This window comes from Microplitis mediator, chromosome 2 (assembly GCF_029852145.1).
Source record: "Microplitis mediator isolate UGA2020A chromosome 2, iyMicMedi2.1, whole genome shotgun sequence".
Lineage (NCBI taxonomy): Eukaryota > Metazoa > Arthropoda > Insecta > Hymenoptera > Braconidae > Microplitis > Microplitis mediator.
The window spans coordinates 4187180-4207811 of NC_079970.1; the positions used below are offsets into that span (position 1 = coordinate 4187180).

Genomic DNA, 20632 nt, shown 5'->3' on the forward strand with positions numbered 1-20632 from the left:
TATTAATAGACTCCTGGGTGTTTAAGTCTACGTCACGTGAATTTTGTAAAATAGAATAAAATAAATTCGATCAGACTGATAACGTAAAAAATTTACCTGACCAAGGAAACGAGGCTTCTTTATAAATATACTAATTTTCAGGTGTCCATCGCGTTAAAAGCTGATCAGTTTCTAAGTTTTATCAAATTACCATCCGGCACATCCTGGCCTGCACACATGGACGGTTATCTGTCGGAAGGAAGCCCAATAAATTCAATATCCTTCTCCACGCGTCGAGCTGAACAAAAAAAAGAGGAAGAGTCTTAAAAAAGTAACTCTTTTTTGTTTGTCGTATTAAGCCCTTGTCAGGCTCCTTTTAACGACACGTGGTATTTTTTATGGGTCTTAAGTGTCGTCGAAATGCTTTCTGTCAATTTTAAATGTCTCGGATTTTAAAATTCATAGTTTAACTTTTTTTATATAATAGTCGTTTTGTTTCTCAACTTTATTTTATATTTTATATTCTGCTATTTGCTATTGTATTGACTTTTACGTGCTGCCTATTATGGGTATAACTGAATTAGTATGTATTTTTATTTTTTATTACCCTTGAAATGTTTAATTTATAACGCTGAACAACGAGACCCTTGTTCATTTTTTTTTATCAGCTGCTTTCATATTTATTTAAACTAAAACTTAAGCTAATACGATTTTAACAAACTGGCACGTGCGATTGATAAATATTCAAGGCAGCTTTAGTTTCAGTTTTAATTATAATAAATTTATTTTATTTATTTGAAAATTCAATTATTTTTGCTGCTCAAATTTACTTGACGTTAATACAAAAAAAATAAATAAATAATTGTTTTAATTGATAATTAAATAATTTAAGTGCATATTATATATAGTTATGATAAGTTAAATGGGAGCGGTATTTCTTAATGTACAATGTACAACTGTAATATAAAACGGAGTACATAAAACATACAGCACGTTCTCTTGTTGCCAAGGCACAACGCGAAGAAGTTTCATTATTTTTAGAACGTACACGCAGATGTAATGTGAAAACCTAAATAACTAGACTTACAATAGTGTGTATGATGTTTATGTTCTATTTATCGATTATAGCTACTGAATTTTCTCTCCCACATCAGACATCCGTTTCTCAGTTAATCATAATAAATATATGACTAGTGCGTCATTTAATTGTTACGTCATATTGCCTAAACATATATATATATATATATATATATATATATATATATATATAAATATTTTAAATGTCATATTTATTTATATTTGTTGGTCCAGATCTGGAAAGTTGATTAGTTCTAATTTTGAGAGGAAGAAATTTTTCAGGCGTAGAAAATTGAACCGAATTGGGAGCTTTTGATTTTTTAAATTGAGTTTTACTTTTTGATATTTTTAAAAGTCGAAAATGCCACGGTGTAGTGATAGTTTGTCGAGCGAGAATGAGTAATACAGCGCCCCCAATGACTCTACGAACTGAATCTAAAGTCGGTAACTTGGAAGAGCGATCTAGGGAGCACAGAAAAAGGCGTCGTACATTTATGTTTCTAAGGGATATTTTCAGGATCTTATGAAATATTTTCCGCCGAAAAAATAAGCGGTGGAAAATATGGAAAGATTTACCACTGATACGGAGACTGCGGTCGAAAATAATGGAGTAGATTAATGAGAAATTTGATTTTCGGTTTTTGATTTCGTTGGTTCGCGGGTTTAATTTATTGAGGGTGAGAAAAAATGTTTGTTGTAAAGTGATGTAGGAAATAATTTTTCATGGGGTTTGGGAAGTGAAAGACAAAATTTTACCAGTTGGGTAAGATAAAATGTGGCCGGTATAGCGAGTCAAGTTCATTGATGTGTTGGACTCTAACCAACGGGCGGCCAAACGAATGGCCGACTGAGTAAATCGCTAAGTAATCCCGCCGACTAAACTGATACTCTCCTTGGATATTAAGTTTGAATTTAATATATAAAAATATGTAATTACTTCCAATAAAACTTGACACTTTTTTCAGTGGATTCTATTAATTTTCCTTATTTACTTCACCCAATCAATTAAGATTTATTAAATATTTAAAAACCATAACTTACATAAGCATGCGGGTCAACGGACAAGAGTTTGAATTCCATAGAAGCCGGAAATGACGCTCTAGAAATAGATAATAAAGAAAGTAGAATAATAATTTTTCATAGAATAAAAATTTCAAAAGCATCGTGATAAAAAAAAAAAAGAATTTGTGTCACGGTCGTATTTTTCTCTCCTTTTAATTCCGCGAAACAAAAGTGAGTAAATAATTAACTTATTTATATATAAAACCGCGAGTGTAAAAATTGTATTTGTTTGTCTTCTCATCTTCTTTAGTTCTTCAGCCCAAAGTGCAATCCCCTGAATGTTTCATGAGCGTCGATTTGGATGTCAGAGAATCGACATAAAGGAGTGAGATAAAGAGAGCACCAAAGAAAGGGATAAAAAAAATAATATGCGCGCGATTGGGCCGTTACAGTGGATACTGTATATATACAAAAGTGGCTCTTTACTTGTCTCTCATCTCGACTCAGATGCTGCATGGTGGACGTGACTAAAAAAATACGCCTGCAGCTACTACCATGTACCATCTCGTTCCGTCTTCTTTTACTTCATCATCATCTTTATCTCCCCTGGTCCTCTTATTCCCCCTTCTTACTATACTACTACTATACGCCGTAACTTTTCGCTTCTCTCCTCGTCTCTTCTTCTCTCGTGTTGGTTCCATTCGCTCTGTACCTCTCTCCTCTGGTTCACTGCGTTCAGCCCATGAGCACTTACGAATTACGCACAGGGTGCAATGTACCTGTTGTTTACCACAGACTGAGTTCAAAGCCCGGTCATCGTTGATGCTGCTGCTGGTGCTGGTGCTGGTGCTGCTGCTATAGTCTCACCAGCACAGTACATCTTTAGCTCTCATCTTGTTTCGCTTTAGCTTCCTATACTACACACAACACAGCATCTTTTATCTTCTCTCTTTACTCTTTTGATTCTGTATACATATATGTATATATATGTGTATATATGTACTCATCGCATCGACTTTTCAAGTTGCCCCGGGGGGGACCAGAGTCCAAGAGAACACTCTACTTGATGCTGATGATGCACCGCGTCCTCTACAAGGCAATGGGCCTTTGGCCAACTTAAAATATCCCTCTCTCATATCCTCATATATGTATATATATATAACTAATGATTTAACCAGATTATTTTTTAAAATATCAAATTAAATTTAAAAAAAAAATTAATTGATCAATTATGGAGAATAAAAAATATCGAGATTGTAATACTGTCCACGAGACCAGCGAGAGTAGATGGACACAATATCAGAGGAAATATAAATAATAAAAAAAGATAATAAAAACGGCAACACAATGCCGAGTCAGCGGACAAAGGGCGACGTCCTGAGGACGCAAACCCGACTAATCGATGCTCTTATCTCTGCAAGGAAGACGATTAATGAGCCCACGTAAACATACTTTTTAATAGTTTTTATTGTGCACGCTGATGGGTGTTGTTTGATATTGAAATTAATCATTTGTATTAAATTATACTGTAGTAAAAAATATAATATATTTTTTTTACAATAGAATAAGAGTAAAAAAATGAGCCGTAAATATACGGCGATGATGATGGGGGCCGAGGTTGCCAAGCTGGGACTAAAAGGAATTATATATTGTATTTTTTTTTAGGTAGCCCCATATATATTTCACCCACTCATTCGCTCCCGTGTATTTAAAATGCAAATCTGACGGTTCGTAAATCTCTGTTGCTTCAAACAAAAATTAAGACTCCGTAAAAAAAATGTAGTTTCATTTTTTTTTATTTTTCATCTCAAATATTATCCGTATAATTTCTGTTTAATGTGAATTTTTAAAATTCAATATTTACGGTTAATTCGATGGTACATTTTTTAGGCTCCATGTAATTACGAGTCTTAACGAGTTAAGGTGAAAAATAAATTTAGTGTAGAGCCTAAAGCGAATATGTAAAAAAAAAACAAAATGATAATAATAATAATAATAATAATAATAATAAAGTAAGAGAGCCAAACAGATTTTAATCTGCTGCGTAACGTCTTGGCGTAATTTATATATTTTTCTTCGTCTCACGTGTACAATTTTTACAACCACTTGCTCCGTCTTACTTTATATCCCGCTATCTCCACTGGTCTTTCGCGTCGCTTTTATTTTATTATTTTTTCTTCATCCTCATCTTCTTCTCTTATATTTTTTTCTTCTCATACTAGTATTCTTCCAATAATCCTCTGGCTATATCTTACGAAACGCGAGTCCGCTGGCGAACGCACCAGCTCATAAGCCACTCGTCTTCACCTTGCCACTTTTTTATCCTCATTTTTTTCTTATCGTCTTCTTCTTTATCATCATCATCATCATCATCATATTCTTATATTTACACTCAACTTTATTCAAACGCAGTATAATTCTCTCCTGCATCGTACGTGCAACAGCTACCGCACATGTTTACAATACCACCTACTACTCAGCATCTTACTCTTCACCCCGCTTCAACTTCTCTGAAAATAACTTCTCGGAAAACATAAAAAATAAACTAATAAAAAACCCAACGAAGCAGAAGAAGAAGAAGAAGAAGAAGAAGAACCTAACGAAGTATTTAACTTCAGATTTATGTTAAATATTTTCTCAACAATTCCAAGAAAACCTTTTTCCCCATTTCGTGAGGTAATAAAAAGACACATAAATTTGAAGGGAGAAAACGAAGTTAACATAAAGTTGATAGAAGCCTGAGTTATATGGGGATGAAGTTTAAGAATTAAGATTTTTTTCTATTGTACCCAGTTCCACTTGATCAATAGATTATGTGTATACACAACTCTCACTCTCGGAGTGTTTTTTTCCTTGGTGTGGTAAAGTTTCTCGCTTCGTATATTGGCCTTAGCCCTCTGAGCGTCATAGCCGGTTTCTTGGCTCTTTTCATCCCGCGTCTCCCTCTTGACCAGTCTTACTCTTTGCTTTACAAACTTCTCTTTGCTTCTTTTTTCTTCCATCTCTCTCATACAAACTGCTGTACCATCTTATACATATGCCTTTTTTCTCATCTTATTGCTCTGATCTCCGCCTTTCTTTCTTTCTCCCTTTATTCTCTACCCAGTGACCAGCTTGATCTTTTTCTTACTCTTCATTTTTTATTCGTTGTCTTCTTATTCTTGGTACCTGCCTCCTCTTTCCTTACTCCACAGTCAACTTCTCTTCTCAATATTTTTTTTTATCTTGTATTTTTTATTTCATACATCGCGTCTTAATGCCTTAAGTTTTTTTTATATAAATTCAGAAGCAAAATAAAAGTGTAAATGTCGAGATAAAATTTAAAAAAAAAATTAAATTTCATTATTTAACAACAAAATTCCATTTTTTTTTTAATTTTCCATCAAATAATTTTTCTGTCCAAGTAAAATTGAACCCCACTTGAATTCCCCTGCCAAATAGATTAGATTTCCAAAGGGCACATTGTGCTAGTGGAGTACTTGAACAAAGAAAAGAACAAGAGACTCATGTATGTACTCTTGTTCGTTGAAGAAAAGACGAGGAAAAAAAAGATTTAAAAAAGTACTCGTGAGCTTGAAGTGAACACAGATGGTCAGAGATACTTCTTCCGAGTCCGTTGAACTCAACTACCCCTGTATTTATTTTCTAGTTCATTATTTTTATCATCACTCTTACTCAGCCGTAAAAAATCCCAAACAAATAACAAACATCCGTAAACAATCCAGAGGTCTCCTAAATCTAAAAAAAAAATTTTCTTAAATAAATAAATTATTTTATCGACGAAAGATTATTCCGGCGTAATTATCATAAAAAAAATCTATACAATAGATAAATGAATATAAATAGTTGATTAAGTATACCATAAACCCGCTAAAAACGTCATGAAGAGTGTCACGAAAGAGGCACTTAAATCCGGACGAGTTGTGTCGTGTCCTGTATAATCTTTAGCCCGTGAAAGAGTTTCAAGAGTTTGTATTATAGTAGTATAGTGTAGTGGATGCCCAGATAAAGTAAAAGAGTAGAGATGCGAGATGAGAGGCTGTATAGTATAGAGCCACAACTTTTAATACGATTTAAACCGTGAGTTGTGCTACCCGTGTTACGAGCACACACAACACACACACACACTCACACATGTCATCTCTTCCTCTTTTTTCTTCTTCTCTTCTCTCTACTCGTATCAAATGTGGCCTTGAAGATGCTCTCCGTGGCTTTCCAGCAACACATACATACACATATATGTATAATATATATAGTCAATGGTTGATGGCGAATACTTGATCCGCACGCGCGAGCCCAAGGCTCCATTTCAGGGATGCTGATGACCACGCTTTTGTCATTCAAATTTCTGGCTATTTTATAATATTATTTAAATATCATTTTCAAATAAAATATATTTATATAATAATCTAGTGTCCAACGCGTGTTGATAAATAAAAATATAAATCCTCATTGATTGTCAATAAAATGAGCGGACATTGCTGCCGGCATCAGACGGGATACTGGACACTTGTTCACTGATGAGTAAGACGTACAAATTCCCGTAAATTCAGAATAAACGTAATCGATAAAGATACAGGTTTAAATGAGGATTTAAAATATGATTGCGAGTATGAAGCTGTAATGGTTTAGTTGTAATACCGGTGAAGTTCCTCGTAAAAGTTGTCTTGCTCGTAGCGGATCATCGTTTTGTTGGTTTTTAGTTTGTATTCCGGCTGACGACGATGACGATGATGATGATGATGAGTCCGCGCAATTATAACGGGTGACGCAAAAAATCTGGCGCCAACGCTTGACCAGCTACTGTTTCCACTTGCCCCTTAATCGTGACTTTTTTTTTATTTCTACTCCTGTCTCTCGGGCGATCTTGCCCGATGACAGATGGTCGGTTCTATAGAATTAATCCAAAGACATTAGCTCTTGTCTTGTATTTGTTTATATTTATTTCCCTTTATCTTTTTCTCTGCTTATGTATTTTTTATTTTATTTTAAACGCGTACTATCTTTTAATACTCATCGTCCCGTAGTAGAGTAGTATTATGTTGTGAATAATTATACGTAGGATTAGATTTTATAAATTAGCATTTATTATTCATTTTCGAGGATGAGATGTCGGCCGGACATCCAAAACGATCAACAGTTCGCTGGACCGCAGACTCGTAAGAATGCTACGGGGTGTCGGTTTGCATTTGCATAGATTATCCATTCCAAAGGATATCTTGCTTTTATAATACACACCACTGTCTATATATATCTATATTTATATATATGACCAAATAAAAGATAAAAAAATAAGATATGAGGACCATTCAACTGATGTGTGATCAGTTATTTGAATAAAAAAATAAAGAAACACCAAAGATCTTTAAAAAATAAATATTTTTTTTTGTTGTCCAGTCAGTCAATTGAAGAAAATCTCTCAGAACATGCAAGAGCCTTTATAATGCATCGAGGTTGTTGACTGCAACGTCCGAAAATATATTCATGGTGAATCAATTACTGGATCAAAAATCGAGCTGACTGAGAAGGAAGCAGACCACGGAGATAAATAATAAAAAGTATAATAATCAACGTTTCTGCAGGAATAAAAAACAAAAAAAATGTAAATAATAATGATAAAAAAGCGAGAGATGTATAAGCGTATCGAAAATTCGAGAGAAATACCCGTGGGCATGTGGTATAATTTTATAAGAAGGAAGAAGGACGACGGAGGATGGCGAGAAGCTACCCAGTAATTACAAAATTTAAAAGTTTCCTTGTGCTCGACAGAATCCCGATCAAAGCCCAACCCTACCATACATTCAACACAAATAACTGATTCTGATCCTGCTGACGCTGCTGCTGCTGCTTCTGCTTCTGCAGATGCAGATCCCGATGGTGCGTGTGCTCCGGTATAGCTTCCGTAAAATTTCCGAGCAGGGTTTAAAAATAGCTTTGAAATAATCTTGGACGATAATGTTACCCAGGGGAACTCAATGTATCGAGAGGTTGCGTCTTCGTCGTGTCTTAGTTGTTAAAAGTACAGCGTCGTTGTCATGATTGTATAGTCCCCTGTAGCATTTACACCGCCTTCTTTGCAACCATCAAATAAAATTAAAGACACACAACATCAGTATAAAGTACAAGAGAAGAAAAGAAAAGAAAAGAAAATAAAAGAGAAGAGAAAAAAGGCAAGACAAGACAAGACAACCAACGGTCGACGGGTACGAGATCTCCAGTCTTGGGACCCGGGTGATCGTTATCGTGTCGAACCAATAATCATTGTAATTCAACCAAATTACCCTTCGACTTTGCGTCTTTCTACTCGTATCGCATAAAAACGTTGCGTGAAATTTTTTCGCTGATCTACTTTGACATGATGAAAAAAAGTTTAATGTATTTAAACAAATTTCTCTTATTATTTAAATACAATGTAGTTTGTAAATTTGAATTTCGCGTGCGCTATAACTATTATTTATTTTTTTTTTTTTTTTGTTAATTATATACCCGGGAGTAAACCACAAATATTTATTATAATTTATTTTAAATTACTTACATTGTAACAAAATAACTCCGCCGCCTTTTCACGCTGGCATAATTTAAATTTATATTTATATTATTAATATATAAATTTAGTTTTAAAACTTCGAATCCCATCAACATAATTATTGCCTGCGTCATCTTCAATCATTTTTTTTGAACTGCGCTTACTTATATTAATTACTGATGATTAGGAAATATTTTTATTTCTCAGCTTTTAATCATAGACATGAACAAGGAGATTAAGTATTATATATATACAGGTATAAATACTGCATACACATATTTATTTATATATTTGTAAGAACATTGAATAGCATTGCCATCTTAAGGCGCGAGTTTAAATTAAATTTTTTTTTAAATCCGACGCCAACTTCCATTACAAATCAAAATGGCCGGCGACTCGTTTTCCCGCCAATTTGTTATTCGCAATCACGATCACGACAAGGGACATCACCAAGCAACCGGCATTTATTAAATTTATATACATTTACTAAGAGCTTACGCAAAATATAAATTATATACATAAACAATAATAATAATAAGGTAATTGTATTATTTAAATTAAATAAATTATTTAAACGATGCAACAGCCACCAAAACGTCTGAAAATAGCAGATTCACATCTTGGCGCAATTGCTTCGTCAATTGGTAATAAAAATAATATTTAATAAATAATGTATTAATAATTAAAGCTAATTAATTGAATTTTTTAATTAATAATAGGTAATTAATTGCTGGATAGTAGTAATTATTCGATGACGAAATAATATTTTTTATAACCTAAATTTAAAATTAACTTCAGGTGTTTCCAGTGCCCAGAACCCAGATGACAGTTAAATCATCAGACAACTGACAATTTTTCTATTTTTAAATGAAAAAATTTTATATTAATAGAAAAATATTTTTTTTTTTAGATGTATATGAAATATTTGTGAAAGTGACAGCAGTAAAATCCACAAGTATTGAATTTTTAAATAAAAAAATTTAATGTTAGCAGAAAAAAACTTTTTAAAATGAATATCAAGATGAGTGTGAGTAGCAGACGAGACAATTTATAAATTTCAAATAAATAAATTAATTATTTAAAATATTATGATACTGAAGTTAGCTGACGTCTAATAATTTTTGGATTTTTTTTTAAACAATAAATTATAAAAAAAAAAGTATTTGAAAAAATTGCATCTGTAGTTTTGTAAATTTTCTACACGTACATATTTTTAGTTTTTATTTTTTTGTAATTGATTTGTTGGAAAAAAAAAAAATCTGAAAATTACTAATTGTCTGCTAACTTCTGGATCATAAAAAAATGATACTGAAGTTAGCCGACGTCTAATAATTTTTAGATTTTTTTTTAAACAATAAATGATAAAAAAAAAGTATTTGAAAAAATTGCACCTGTAGTTTTCTAAATTTTCTACACGTGCATATTTTTAGTTTTTATTTTTTTGTAATTGATTTGTTAAAAAAAAAAAAATCTGAAAATTACTAATTGTCTGCTAACTTCAGGATCATAAAATATTAACATTCAAAAAAATGCGCGTACTGATTTTTCTAAAAATTAACAAATTGTTACTTGTCAGTTACATTCACACTCATATCAAAAACTTATAAAAATATTTCTAATATATGATCCTGAAGTTAGAAGACAATTAACAATTTTTGGATTTTTTTTTTTCACCAAATCAGTTATAAAAAAAAAGAATCAAATCAAGAACTAAAAATATGAATACGTAGAAAATTGAAAGCTATAGGAGAAATTTTTTGAAATATTGTTTTTTTAATTATCGTTTCTGAGAAAAATACAAAAATTGTTAGACGTTGGCTAACTTGAGTAACATTTCTAATATGTAATTTGATAGTAAGAAAAAATAATTGTCAGGTGTCTGGTATTTTGAGTTACGATACCTAGTACCCAGTACCCAGTGTCTAGTCTCTAAAGGAGACTACGAACAAGTGGATTTAATAGTAAAATAATTATTTATTAATTCGTTGTTACAGAAGTATTAGGACACACAGTGAAATCAATTGGAGAGTCACATCGTTATTGCTTAAAAGTAAACAAGTTACTTGTGAAACACATTCGTGAGCAGACGGAAGGATCCAAGGCTGTTGCATTGAATTCAACAAAAGTAGACACCAACGAGCCATAGGAAGAAAATATAAAAATAAGTGTCAAGGTCAGATATGTTGTAAAATAATAATTTTAATTAAAATATTAATAATTTAGTATAATGTAATAAATAAAAGATCAATATGATATTTATATATTTATTTATTTGTAATCGCTAATGCTAATTAGCTAATTATCACAACGTGATTTATAAAAAAGAATAATAGTTTATTTTTAAACAAATCAATACAATTAAAATACTTAATTTAACGGTATAAATACTTATTTACTATGACTCAATTAAGTACAAATTACGGTTGTACTTTTTCTAAAAAATTTAATTTTTTTTTCTTACATTAATTATATGGATTAATTAACATTCGATAAATATAATAAATATAATGCTACGTGATTATTTGTGAGTGATGAGAGAGACATTAATTAATAATAATATTATTAATAATAATTAAAATAATAATTGCATCCGCTTAAGTGAACATTTGATTTAAAAAATTTACAATTAAAAAAAATAAATTTATAAATTTATTAACTAGGATATTTATTATTATTATTATTTATATGGTTCATCTCGGTGGTTCCTTCTAGGGTCTGCTATTTGTATCGGTGTCATTTTCCTCTCACTTCCTTGCCATATATAATGACTATCTCTGTTTCTTAAATTTCTTTCACAACTAAAAAAATAATAAAATAAATTTTTATTTATTTATTATTTTTTAAACCAGCGGCCAGTTTCTAAATCAGAGATTTACATGCGACAAAACATGACTGTATATTACATATTTAACTAAATCTCGGATTGAGAAACTGGTCCTGATAAAATGAAAGCCCCAATTATTATACAGAAAGTTTGTTAGTCACTGTAATTTTTTTATTATATTTAATATTAATGACATAAATTTTTGAACCCATTTTTTTGTTTGATTTTTCTATTAATTTTATCAAATTAATTAATTACATATTTTAATAAATATAAAGCATTTTTATTTGATTACTCGAGTGTACCAATTATTGACGCATTTTTAAAACTGTAGGAAAAAATTTTTTAGAAACATAAAGTAACATAATGAGATGTCAATAATTGATGTAGGGTAAGAGCACCAGTACACAGCCGGTCATATACTTTAATATTGACTCAAAATATATATAGATATAATTTAACATTAGGTGGCTGGCTACTGGTTTGGGACTGGGTATTGGTGCTCTTACCCTACTTGAAAATCGGAACGTTTTTCGTGGAACGATAATAAAAAAACGAAATGAAAAGTGAAAATCTACGGGATCTAGATTTCTGAAATGTTTCGCACATCAGCCGATAATTGCAGGCCACCCCCAACTACCTTTAGATTCAAATTACATAAATTATTTTCATTTTCGTTGCGTGAAAAACGTTCCGATCTTCAGGTACATAATAATTGGGTTTTTTACTTCAATTATTACTTTTCTACTGTGTTATTGATAAAAATTTTTGAACTGTTAGTAATTATTGTAATGAATAATACAGTTGTTACTAAAGCTTACATTTTAATTGTTACGCTAAAAAAAATGTTTAGTTGTCAGATCAGTTGTCTTCGAAAACATGATAACTGCAGATAGTTATCGAAAAATTTTTAATTTCATTAGCAGAACTAGATTGTTTTAACGATTTTTAATTCTGTATGAAAGTTTTTTTAATTTAAATTGTTACTGTTTTTAATATTTATATACATATATAGTGACCGAGATCGTTAATGATTGCAATATGTATTTACGTAGCATAAGATTTAGATTAACCTGTTACGACTTATGAATCAATTTAAAATATTTAATGAATATTTTATTATTAAATTTTATTAATAGCAACAGTGTGGCATTTTATTGCTGCTAAAAATTTTTACTCGCCTTAAGAAATTTTTTGCATCAAGAATTGAAAAAACAATTTTTTTTGAGGCAAGAATTCTTGCGTCAATAAATTTTTTACTGTAATTCATTCGTAATGATCTCACAACTCTATTTTTTTTCAGTGTAATTATTGATTAGTAATTAGTAATTAGTAATTATTAATAATTATTTTTATTAGTTAAAAATATAAATATATTAAACACAAGCGTGTAATAAAATTAAATACAATTGTGACCCTTACAAGATTATTTAAATCCCATCAACCAGAATCTGCAGTAACTCCTCAATTAGTTATAAATTACAATTAAATAATCATTTAATTACACACCGGCAGGTATTTTTGTCAAAATAAGTTCCTTCGTGACAATCCAATTGCTCTCGACACCCACATTCACATTTATCAGTATCCCATATTTTAAGGCGGGGTTCAGTTTTACATTTAAGTTCGTCGTCATTATTTAAACAAACACATCTACATTCATTTTCTATGTACTCTTGTTTATAATTACATTGCTAAAAAAAAAAAAATGTAAATTTAAATATATATGTATATATATTTTAAGATAAAGTTGAGAAATAATTTTTAAATTATTAATTACCTCGGCAGTTATTTGGCACAGGCAATTGCACTTGATATGTTCCTCTACTGGTATCAGTTCTTTACCTTCCCAGATTATTGAATCATTATCACGTTTAGTTACCGTAATCTTTAAAATAATATGATATGTTTAAGTAATTTCAGCATACATGTATGATATTATTACAACTAGAACACAGTAAAAAGTCGGGCATCAATAACAGTAATTACTTTTTAGTATTTATTTTATAAAAGTAAATGTTGAATTGAGAAATTTGTGACCTTGATGTTCTAGTTGCAAGTGTTGTTAATTTAAATTACCTGATAGTTATGTATTACTCTCTCAACTGGTTGACAACTCAGTAGTCTATGATAACAACAGCCGCCACACCTTTTTACTCTTGTACAACTAGGAAAATAAACAGCATCACGGTCATCTCCTAGTGGTTTTAGCGGCACTACTTGATATTCCGGCTGACATATCGCTGGCTTTGCTATCATCATTGATGATCTTTCTGTACCCATTCGATCTAAAAAATTATTTATTCGTTATTTATATTATTAAGAGAATAGGGAAAATTTTGTTCCCGCCATATCTATATGATAGATTTAGTTAATGTTATCGAAATTGGTATCATTAGATAGGTCTTGACTTAAATTTGTGCCTTTTCGCAGTTTAAACTCTTTTTTATTGCCAAGTATTGAGATAAATAGATTTATCAATCATTTGAATTACATTTAAATTTCGCGGGAAAAAAGACGATCATATTTATTTTCTTTAAATAAATTAATATTTTAATTATTCTGTCACTAAATATGGCTGAATGTCACTGAAATTATATCGCGTTACTTATTCCAAAATGACAGATTTTTATACTCCCTTTTGGTTTTAGAAAGCTTCTCAAAGCCAAAAAAGTGTGCATGGAAAAAAAAAGAATTCATTGACACAAAAAATCTTTACTCGCCTAAAGAAAATTTTTACTTACCCCAAGAAATTTTTTGCATTGTGAATTGAAAACAAAAATTTATTTCGAACTAGATAAAATTACTCGGTGCAAGGAATTATTTCTTGACCAAAAAAATCTTTTCTCGCCCCTAGACAATTTTCGTATTTAATTCATAATGCATAAAATTTCTTGGTGCAAATTAAAATTTTTTGCGGCAGGAAATCTTTTTTTTCTGCGTATTCTATAAATTTAGTGAACATTTTTTTTTTTCCTTCATATTAAATTATTTATTAATAAAATTTTACTTGGGTTATTAACTAAAATGTATCATTTGATGTAATTAAGAGTCAGTTTTTCAAACCGGGTTTATTTTTATCCGGGTTTTAATTAATATTACTGGTATATCTACATTATATACATTAATAATATATAGACATACCAGCAATAATAATTAAATCCCGGATTAAAAATAAACTCGATTGAAAAAACTGGCCCTGAGTAATTTTTTTATGTAATTAAATTTTATTTGTTTGGAAATTTAAATTAATAAATTAAATAATTACTAATAAAATCAAATCAAACAATTTGAATCACTGGAAATAATATTTTATGTACAGTAGAGCAATAAAATTTTTTTCTTTATTACTATTCTAGAAATTTAAAAAAATTACTCAGAGTTCATTGAAATTATAATTAATATTTTTATTTATAAATAAACAGATTAATATTTACTTTTGTTATAATTATTATTTAAATGTTTGGTTTTTTAGATAAAAAAATGTCTGAAGATTCATCACAAGCGATATCATTTGCCAACAGTTATTTTGCATTAGCCGATGGCTTAGTTTCGGATTTTGAAAATTATCTAGCCGATGACGTTATCCTCGATTGGTTTGGTCAAACTATCAAGGGCCGTAAAAATGTATCAGCATTTATGAAGTACAGAAATATTAATTCCCGACATATTATTGATGAAATAAATTCTACATCTTCAATCGAGTATCGCAAACACCGACCACTGCGGTAAGTTTTTAAAAATTATTTTGTTACACAGAAAAAAAAAGAATTTCTTGGTGCAAAAAAAATTTTTCATCATGAAATTAAACAAAAATTTTCTTAGGACTAGAAAAAAATTTCTCGGCACAAAAAACTTTTCCTTGACTCAAGAAAATTTTTGTTTTTATTTTATAATGCAATAAATTTCTTAGGTCAAGTAAAAACTTTCTTGGGGCGAATAAAAATTTTTTTGCGCCAAGAAATTTTTTTTATTTCGTGTTTTGAATAAAATGAAAGATTATTATAACTAAATAATAAATTTTAATGCAGAAGAAAATATTATTCAATTGGTAATTCTTGTGGGAATAAAACAATCGATATAGATAATGAGGAAAATGGTATTCGGTATAAAAGAAAATGTTATTCCGAAGGAGTAGTAGATGGTAATAATTTATCAGCGGACAATAGCGCTAGTGAAACAAACGTAGGAATGGACATTGAAACCGATTATGCAGATTTTAAAATAGCGTCAACTGAACTACAGGATGATTATTCAAACCGTAATTATTTAACTGACGCCTCAATATGTGATTTAAATTTTGATAAGTTGAAATTAGATTCCCATGTTTCAACTTTGAAAAAAACTCAAGTATTAAAGTTCGATGAGAACGATAATGATAATGATAACAATAATTATGATGATTTAAATTTATGCGATGATAATTCTAAAGAAGTAACGAACGAATTTTTAAAAAAATTAGAAATGCGACCGACCAGTTTCGATGAAATTGAGAAAAAAATAATTTATTTGCGTGAAAAAAATGAGTCAGCCGGACGAATCGAAAGCGGACAAGGAGATGGACCAGTTTCTGTTGATAAAAAAATGAACCCCATAAAATATGTTGCAGCTTGTGGTGTCATTAAATCGGCTCGTTTTTTTACCGCTAAACAAATACGTAAAGACTTGCGTCAACGTCAGTGTCGTCTTCAAATAGCTTATTCAAATAAAGAGATAAATTCAAAATTATCTACTAAAACTGAATCAACACAAACAGTACGAGGAACTGGTGGTAATGACACTGAGACGAGTGCAATGGAACTCGATGGTATTAATAGTAATAGTAGTAAATTACTTAGTTTACAAGATATTAGAAAATTGAGTAACAAACTAGTCTCCCGTGATGAAAACGCAAATGATCCCGATAATGCTGAAGGCTGTTACTGTGATGATCGTAATAAATTTTTACGATGCATGGAGTTGGAGATAATTGATAACGTCAAGGTCAATGAGAATGATTTTGTTACGCCCAAATACAAGAGACATCAGTTGACATTCGACAAAAGCCCCAAGAGATTATTCAATGGAATTGAAACCGGTCGCAGTTTTGTATTTAATTATACCATACATTTAATTATTTATGAAAGCAACACCAAGTGTCGGCTCAATCTCTCCAATGAATTTGACTGTTAGAAATTTTTTTATATCAACGGAGCGTTAATTTCATTATATTCGTTATTTATTTTTTCTTTAATTGTTTTTTTTTAATTATTAAATTATTTTTATTTAAATTAAAGCGACCGGCTCGTTGATATTTATTATTTTTTTTTTTTACTTGAATAAAAGTTAATACATTTGTGATACTAATTAAAGTAAAATAGTAGACATTAATACAAATGTAATTAAAAAATAATAAATCATTATCGTTTAAAGACTTGAGTAATTAAAGAAGAAAAAAATAGGTTGAGTAATGATAAAGAAAAAAGTAATTATCAAAGTTAAGGTCATGTTATTTTTAAAAAAAAAATAATCATAATTTTATGTAATTATTTGAATACTGTGTCGTGAGACAAAACAATATCTTAAAATAACTGTGCTAATTTTAGCAGATTATTTTCCATTTACTCATCCTTCAGTTTGTTTACCGTTAACTTTTTTTTTTCTTTTTATTAATATTTATAAAAATAGTTATTAATTATTAATTGCGATTTTATAAGTACGCTTGCACTTACCGGCAATGAAAGAGGGTTTTTCCGACTCCGGTACACCTTTTACAATATTAAGAAAATCTTCAACGGAATTAAATTTTTCCATTTGTTTTGCTAACGCTATCGATTTCTGTAACAAATAAATATTTTAAAAGTTTTAAAGTTATTCGCTTGATTTATGAAGATAACATGAGTGAGTAAATAAAACAATAAATGCAGAAAAATATATATACATTAATTTTATCTTTCAAAAAAAAAAACATTATTTACGTAAGTAAGTACTGATAAAAAATCACAATTGAAAGGTAAAGTATTTTCTTTGATAGCCAATTGATAACGAAACGCGATTAAATATTTTTTTTTTTGTTTACAAGATAATCGACACTTTTTATGACGTCGGGTTGTCATATAATTTTTTTTTTTTCAATGTACCAATGGTTTATCATTATCAGTATTCTCAGAAATGATAATTAAATGACTCAGGACAATAAATACTTGTATGACTAATTGTAAGGTATGAAATTAAAATAAAAAATTCTACGGTCAATAATCTTCTGTACGTTTTGATAATTAATATTTTCATTAAATATATTGTTCTTAAAATATATATACAATATATTTTTAGAAAATATAAAGAATGATAGCAACTTTTTAAAGTAAATTTTTATTAAGAAAAAGTTTTTCCGTCAATTAATTCACGTGCGAAATTTTTCCGTGTACGTGATAATTTAGACGTTAAACTTTTTTTTTTTTTTTCAAGTTCAAAAAGTGATAATTTATAGCAGGTGTGTAATGAATTAAAATAAAATTAATATAATAGTGAATTGTGAAAAAAAAAAAATGAAGAATTAAATATTTTAATAATTTGTGCAGCTGTTTCATGTATTGTAACACTTATAGTTTGTAAATAAAACATTTTCATCTCATTATTAGTTTAGATTTTTTTTTATCATAAATTTTATAAAATTTATGTAAGGTAACGTTTATCACACGTGGTGCGATGTCAAATTCTTGAATAACTTCTGGTACTCCTTTGTCTATTAAATATTTAATGCCTACAAAATTTTTATCTTAGTTTTAACAGACTTAAAAATTTTTCTATTGTAATATTTACAATCTAACATATTTATGATATATGTTTATTCTGTCAATTAAACTATATCACGTATTCAGAAGTAAAATTCCAATAAAAGTATTAATTTAAATTTAAGTCAATGATTCAGATAAATGTAATCGAGTTACACAATTCATTTTTTTTTAATTAATTAGTATTACGTTATCATTTGTGACATATTATCTAACAACAAATACTATAATAATTTATATCTTAAATTCAAATAAGATTCCAATTATACAATTTTTTTTTTATCACAGTAATAATTATTTTAAAAAATTTAAACTTCACCCGGATTATTTTTAAAAATATATATTTACATAATACCAATAAAAACCAGACGTTTGTTGATAAATATTTTATATTTAAATATTTTCATTTGTTGACAGGCGCCAATTCAGTGTCAATTATTTAATATTTCTATATATTAATAATTAAATATTTTTTACACAACCGCAGTACTCGTCTTTTTAAATTCCACATATAAAACATCATCTCTCGTGTATCCAAAGTATTTTTATCTCAGTAAGAGCCTTTCACTATTCGTATTTTATTCTGAGAATTAATCTCCGGTTTGCCAATTGAATGTTAAAAAAAAATTGATAAATAAATAAATAGATTCCAAGTATACTTAAATTAAAACAGCATCCCTCTATATTATGACTAATCAGTAATTTATTTCACACCAGTAATTAGCTATCCGCATTAGTTAATAACTTTCAACGTTAATTTAATACACAACACACTTGCCGAGTGTGTATTTACAAATACACCTGTCTCATAAGTTATTACATCTCCAATATTTTTTTTTTTTTTTTTTTTCAAACACATAAATTGTCAAAAGTATCACGTTTAATTTTTGTTAGATATAGTACTACATCTGTTTAACGCGATAATAAATCATACCATTAGACTTTATAAGATCACTTTTTAAAATAATTTGTTACGAAAAATTTTGAATTACATTACAATCGTGCATATATTATTTTATTTACACAAACATCTAATTTATTTAACTTATTATACTGATAATAATATAAATTAAGGTCATTAAGTCTTCAGACAATGTCAATTCATTAATTATTTTTTGTCTGATCGATTCTATTTACTTGTCTACATGGATTAAAACCCAAGCGATCTATTTGTAAAAAACGCGTGGATTTTTAAAAAATATAAACTCTTTAGAAAGTATTCTGGTATTTCCTGAATGTTTTACTATAATTGCTTACGTTAAATCACGTGATTAGAATTGATAAATATAAATAATAATGATAATAGTAATGAGTGTGTAGGTGCATTAAATACTTAAAAAAAAAAAAAAAACAGGAGTTAGTAATGACGCGCTGCCGGTCTCTATTCTATCCTCGACATTATTTATGCTCGGACTTCGAGGTCACATGTGATCTACACACGAGACGACAAAACTTACATAGGAATGAGCTGTGGTTGTGATACAGCAGGTACACTTTTAATATTATCAACTATTTTATCTCATCCTTCCTCATATGATTCAAGTTTACTCTTATCAGTTAAATAGTATATACATATATATTTTTTTACAGCTTAGAACTTATAGAATTAAAGTTACCAATAAAAAATTTGTTTTCAATTAAATCTTCAGTTTTATCAAAATCGTTTATTTTTTTGTGCAGATAAAAAAAATATCACATATTTTTATAATTTAACGTCACAATAAACATTTAAACGTCTAGTTATTAATTAACGAGAAGGTAATCGGTAGTAAAAAAAAAAAATTAAAATTTACCGCAAGAAAACTTTGTTCCGTTGATGGATTGATTAGTCTAGATACTGCTGGTGGCCTTTGATAACTCGTAGGACCGGGAAACACAATATCACCTTGATTTTCATAGTAATAAGTACTTTTACTATTAACAATATCGCAAATAATTGCAATTATCAACACAATCATTATAACTTTATACATTTGTTTGTTTATTTTAAAAATCTAGTTAACTTATTTATTTTTTAAAAATTTATTACTCTTTAATTACGCAACTTAGTCCTTGATTATTTTATTACAATTAAATTACTGTAATTAAAATAATTTTGATGAAAGTTTAATAGAGTTATTAAATGAAACTAAGATATTTTAAAATAACGCGGCCAAATTCCCGCGGTGGATTCAAAATAATATTTAAATACTTGATAGGTAATCATGTGTACGGCGAGAATACCATCCGACTGTCGGATTTTAACAAGTCCACCAGGTAATATGTAGATACTGTACACACACAAATCCATGCGTACATACATAGCGATTTATATGTTAACTTTTACATAAGTATATATGAGTAGCAGGTGAAGTGCGCAAGCGCATTTATTACCTATATTTAAATTATAATTTAAATTAAAGAGTAATAAATTTAAATATTATGATAATAATACTAATACCGTAATAATTA

General features: G+C 29.2%; 2 protein-coding genes and 1 long non-coding RNA gene across 6 annotated transcripts; 1 reads left to right on the plus strand and 2 right to left on the minus strand.

Annotated features, from left to right (window-relative positions):
- Window positions 1–110: 110 nt before the first annotated feature.
- Window positions 111–8789, minus strand: LOC130678733 (uncharacterized). Its single transcript, XR_008991864.1, has 3 exons — window positions 8594–8789; window positions 2098–2155; window positions 111–277 (listed from the first exon to the last, which is right to left on the minus strand). It is a non-coding gene; the product is annotated as an uncharacterized LOC130678733 (long non-coding RNA).
- Window positions 8790–8963: 174 nt separating this feature from the next.
- On the plus strand, window positions 8964–17715 carry LOC130678730 (uncharacterized). 3 transcript variants are annotated; one of them, XM_057486164.1, is made up of 5 exons: window positions 8971–9123; window positions 9495–9611; window positions 10579–10757; window positions 14884–15136; window positions 15440–17715. In XM_057486164.1, the coding sequence occupies exons 4-5, from the start codon at window positions 14892–14894 to the stop codon at window positions 16578–16580; spliced, it is 1386 nt and encodes a 461-aa protein (XP_057342147.1). In that variant the 5' UTR covers window positions 8971–9123; window positions 9495–9611; window positions 10579–10757; window positions 14884–14891; the 3' UTR covers window positions 16581–17715. The 3 variants fall into 3 exon arrangements, with proteins under 3 accessions (XP_057342146.1, XP_057342145.1, XP_057342147.1); XM_057486163.1 differs by lacking the exon at window positions 9495–9611 and having other exon boundaries at window positions 8964–9123; XM_057486162.1 differs by lacking the exon at window positions 9495–9611 and having other exon boundaries at window positions 8967–9228.
- LOC130678732 (vascular endothelial growth factor A-like) lies at window positions 10957–20579 on the minus strand. Of its 2 annotated transcripts, none has more exons than XM_057486166.1 (6): window positions 19975–20579; window positions 17120–17225; window positions 13488–13696; window positions 13189–13296; window positions 12918–13102; window positions 10957–11382 (listed from the first exon to the last, which is right to left on the minus strand). In XM_057486166.1, exons 1-6 carry the CDS (start codon window positions 20152–20154, stop codon window positions 11262–11264), a joined length of 909 nt encoding a protein of 302 aa, XP_057342149.1. In that variant the 5' UTR covers window positions 20155–20579; the 3' UTR covers window positions 10957–11261. The 2 variants fall into 2 exon arrangements, 1 of the variants encoding a protein (XP_057342149.1); XR_008991863.1 differs by having other exon boundaries at window positions 11243–11382; window positions 12831–13102; window positions 19975–20154.
- Window positions 20580–20632: the final 53 nt, after the last annotated feature.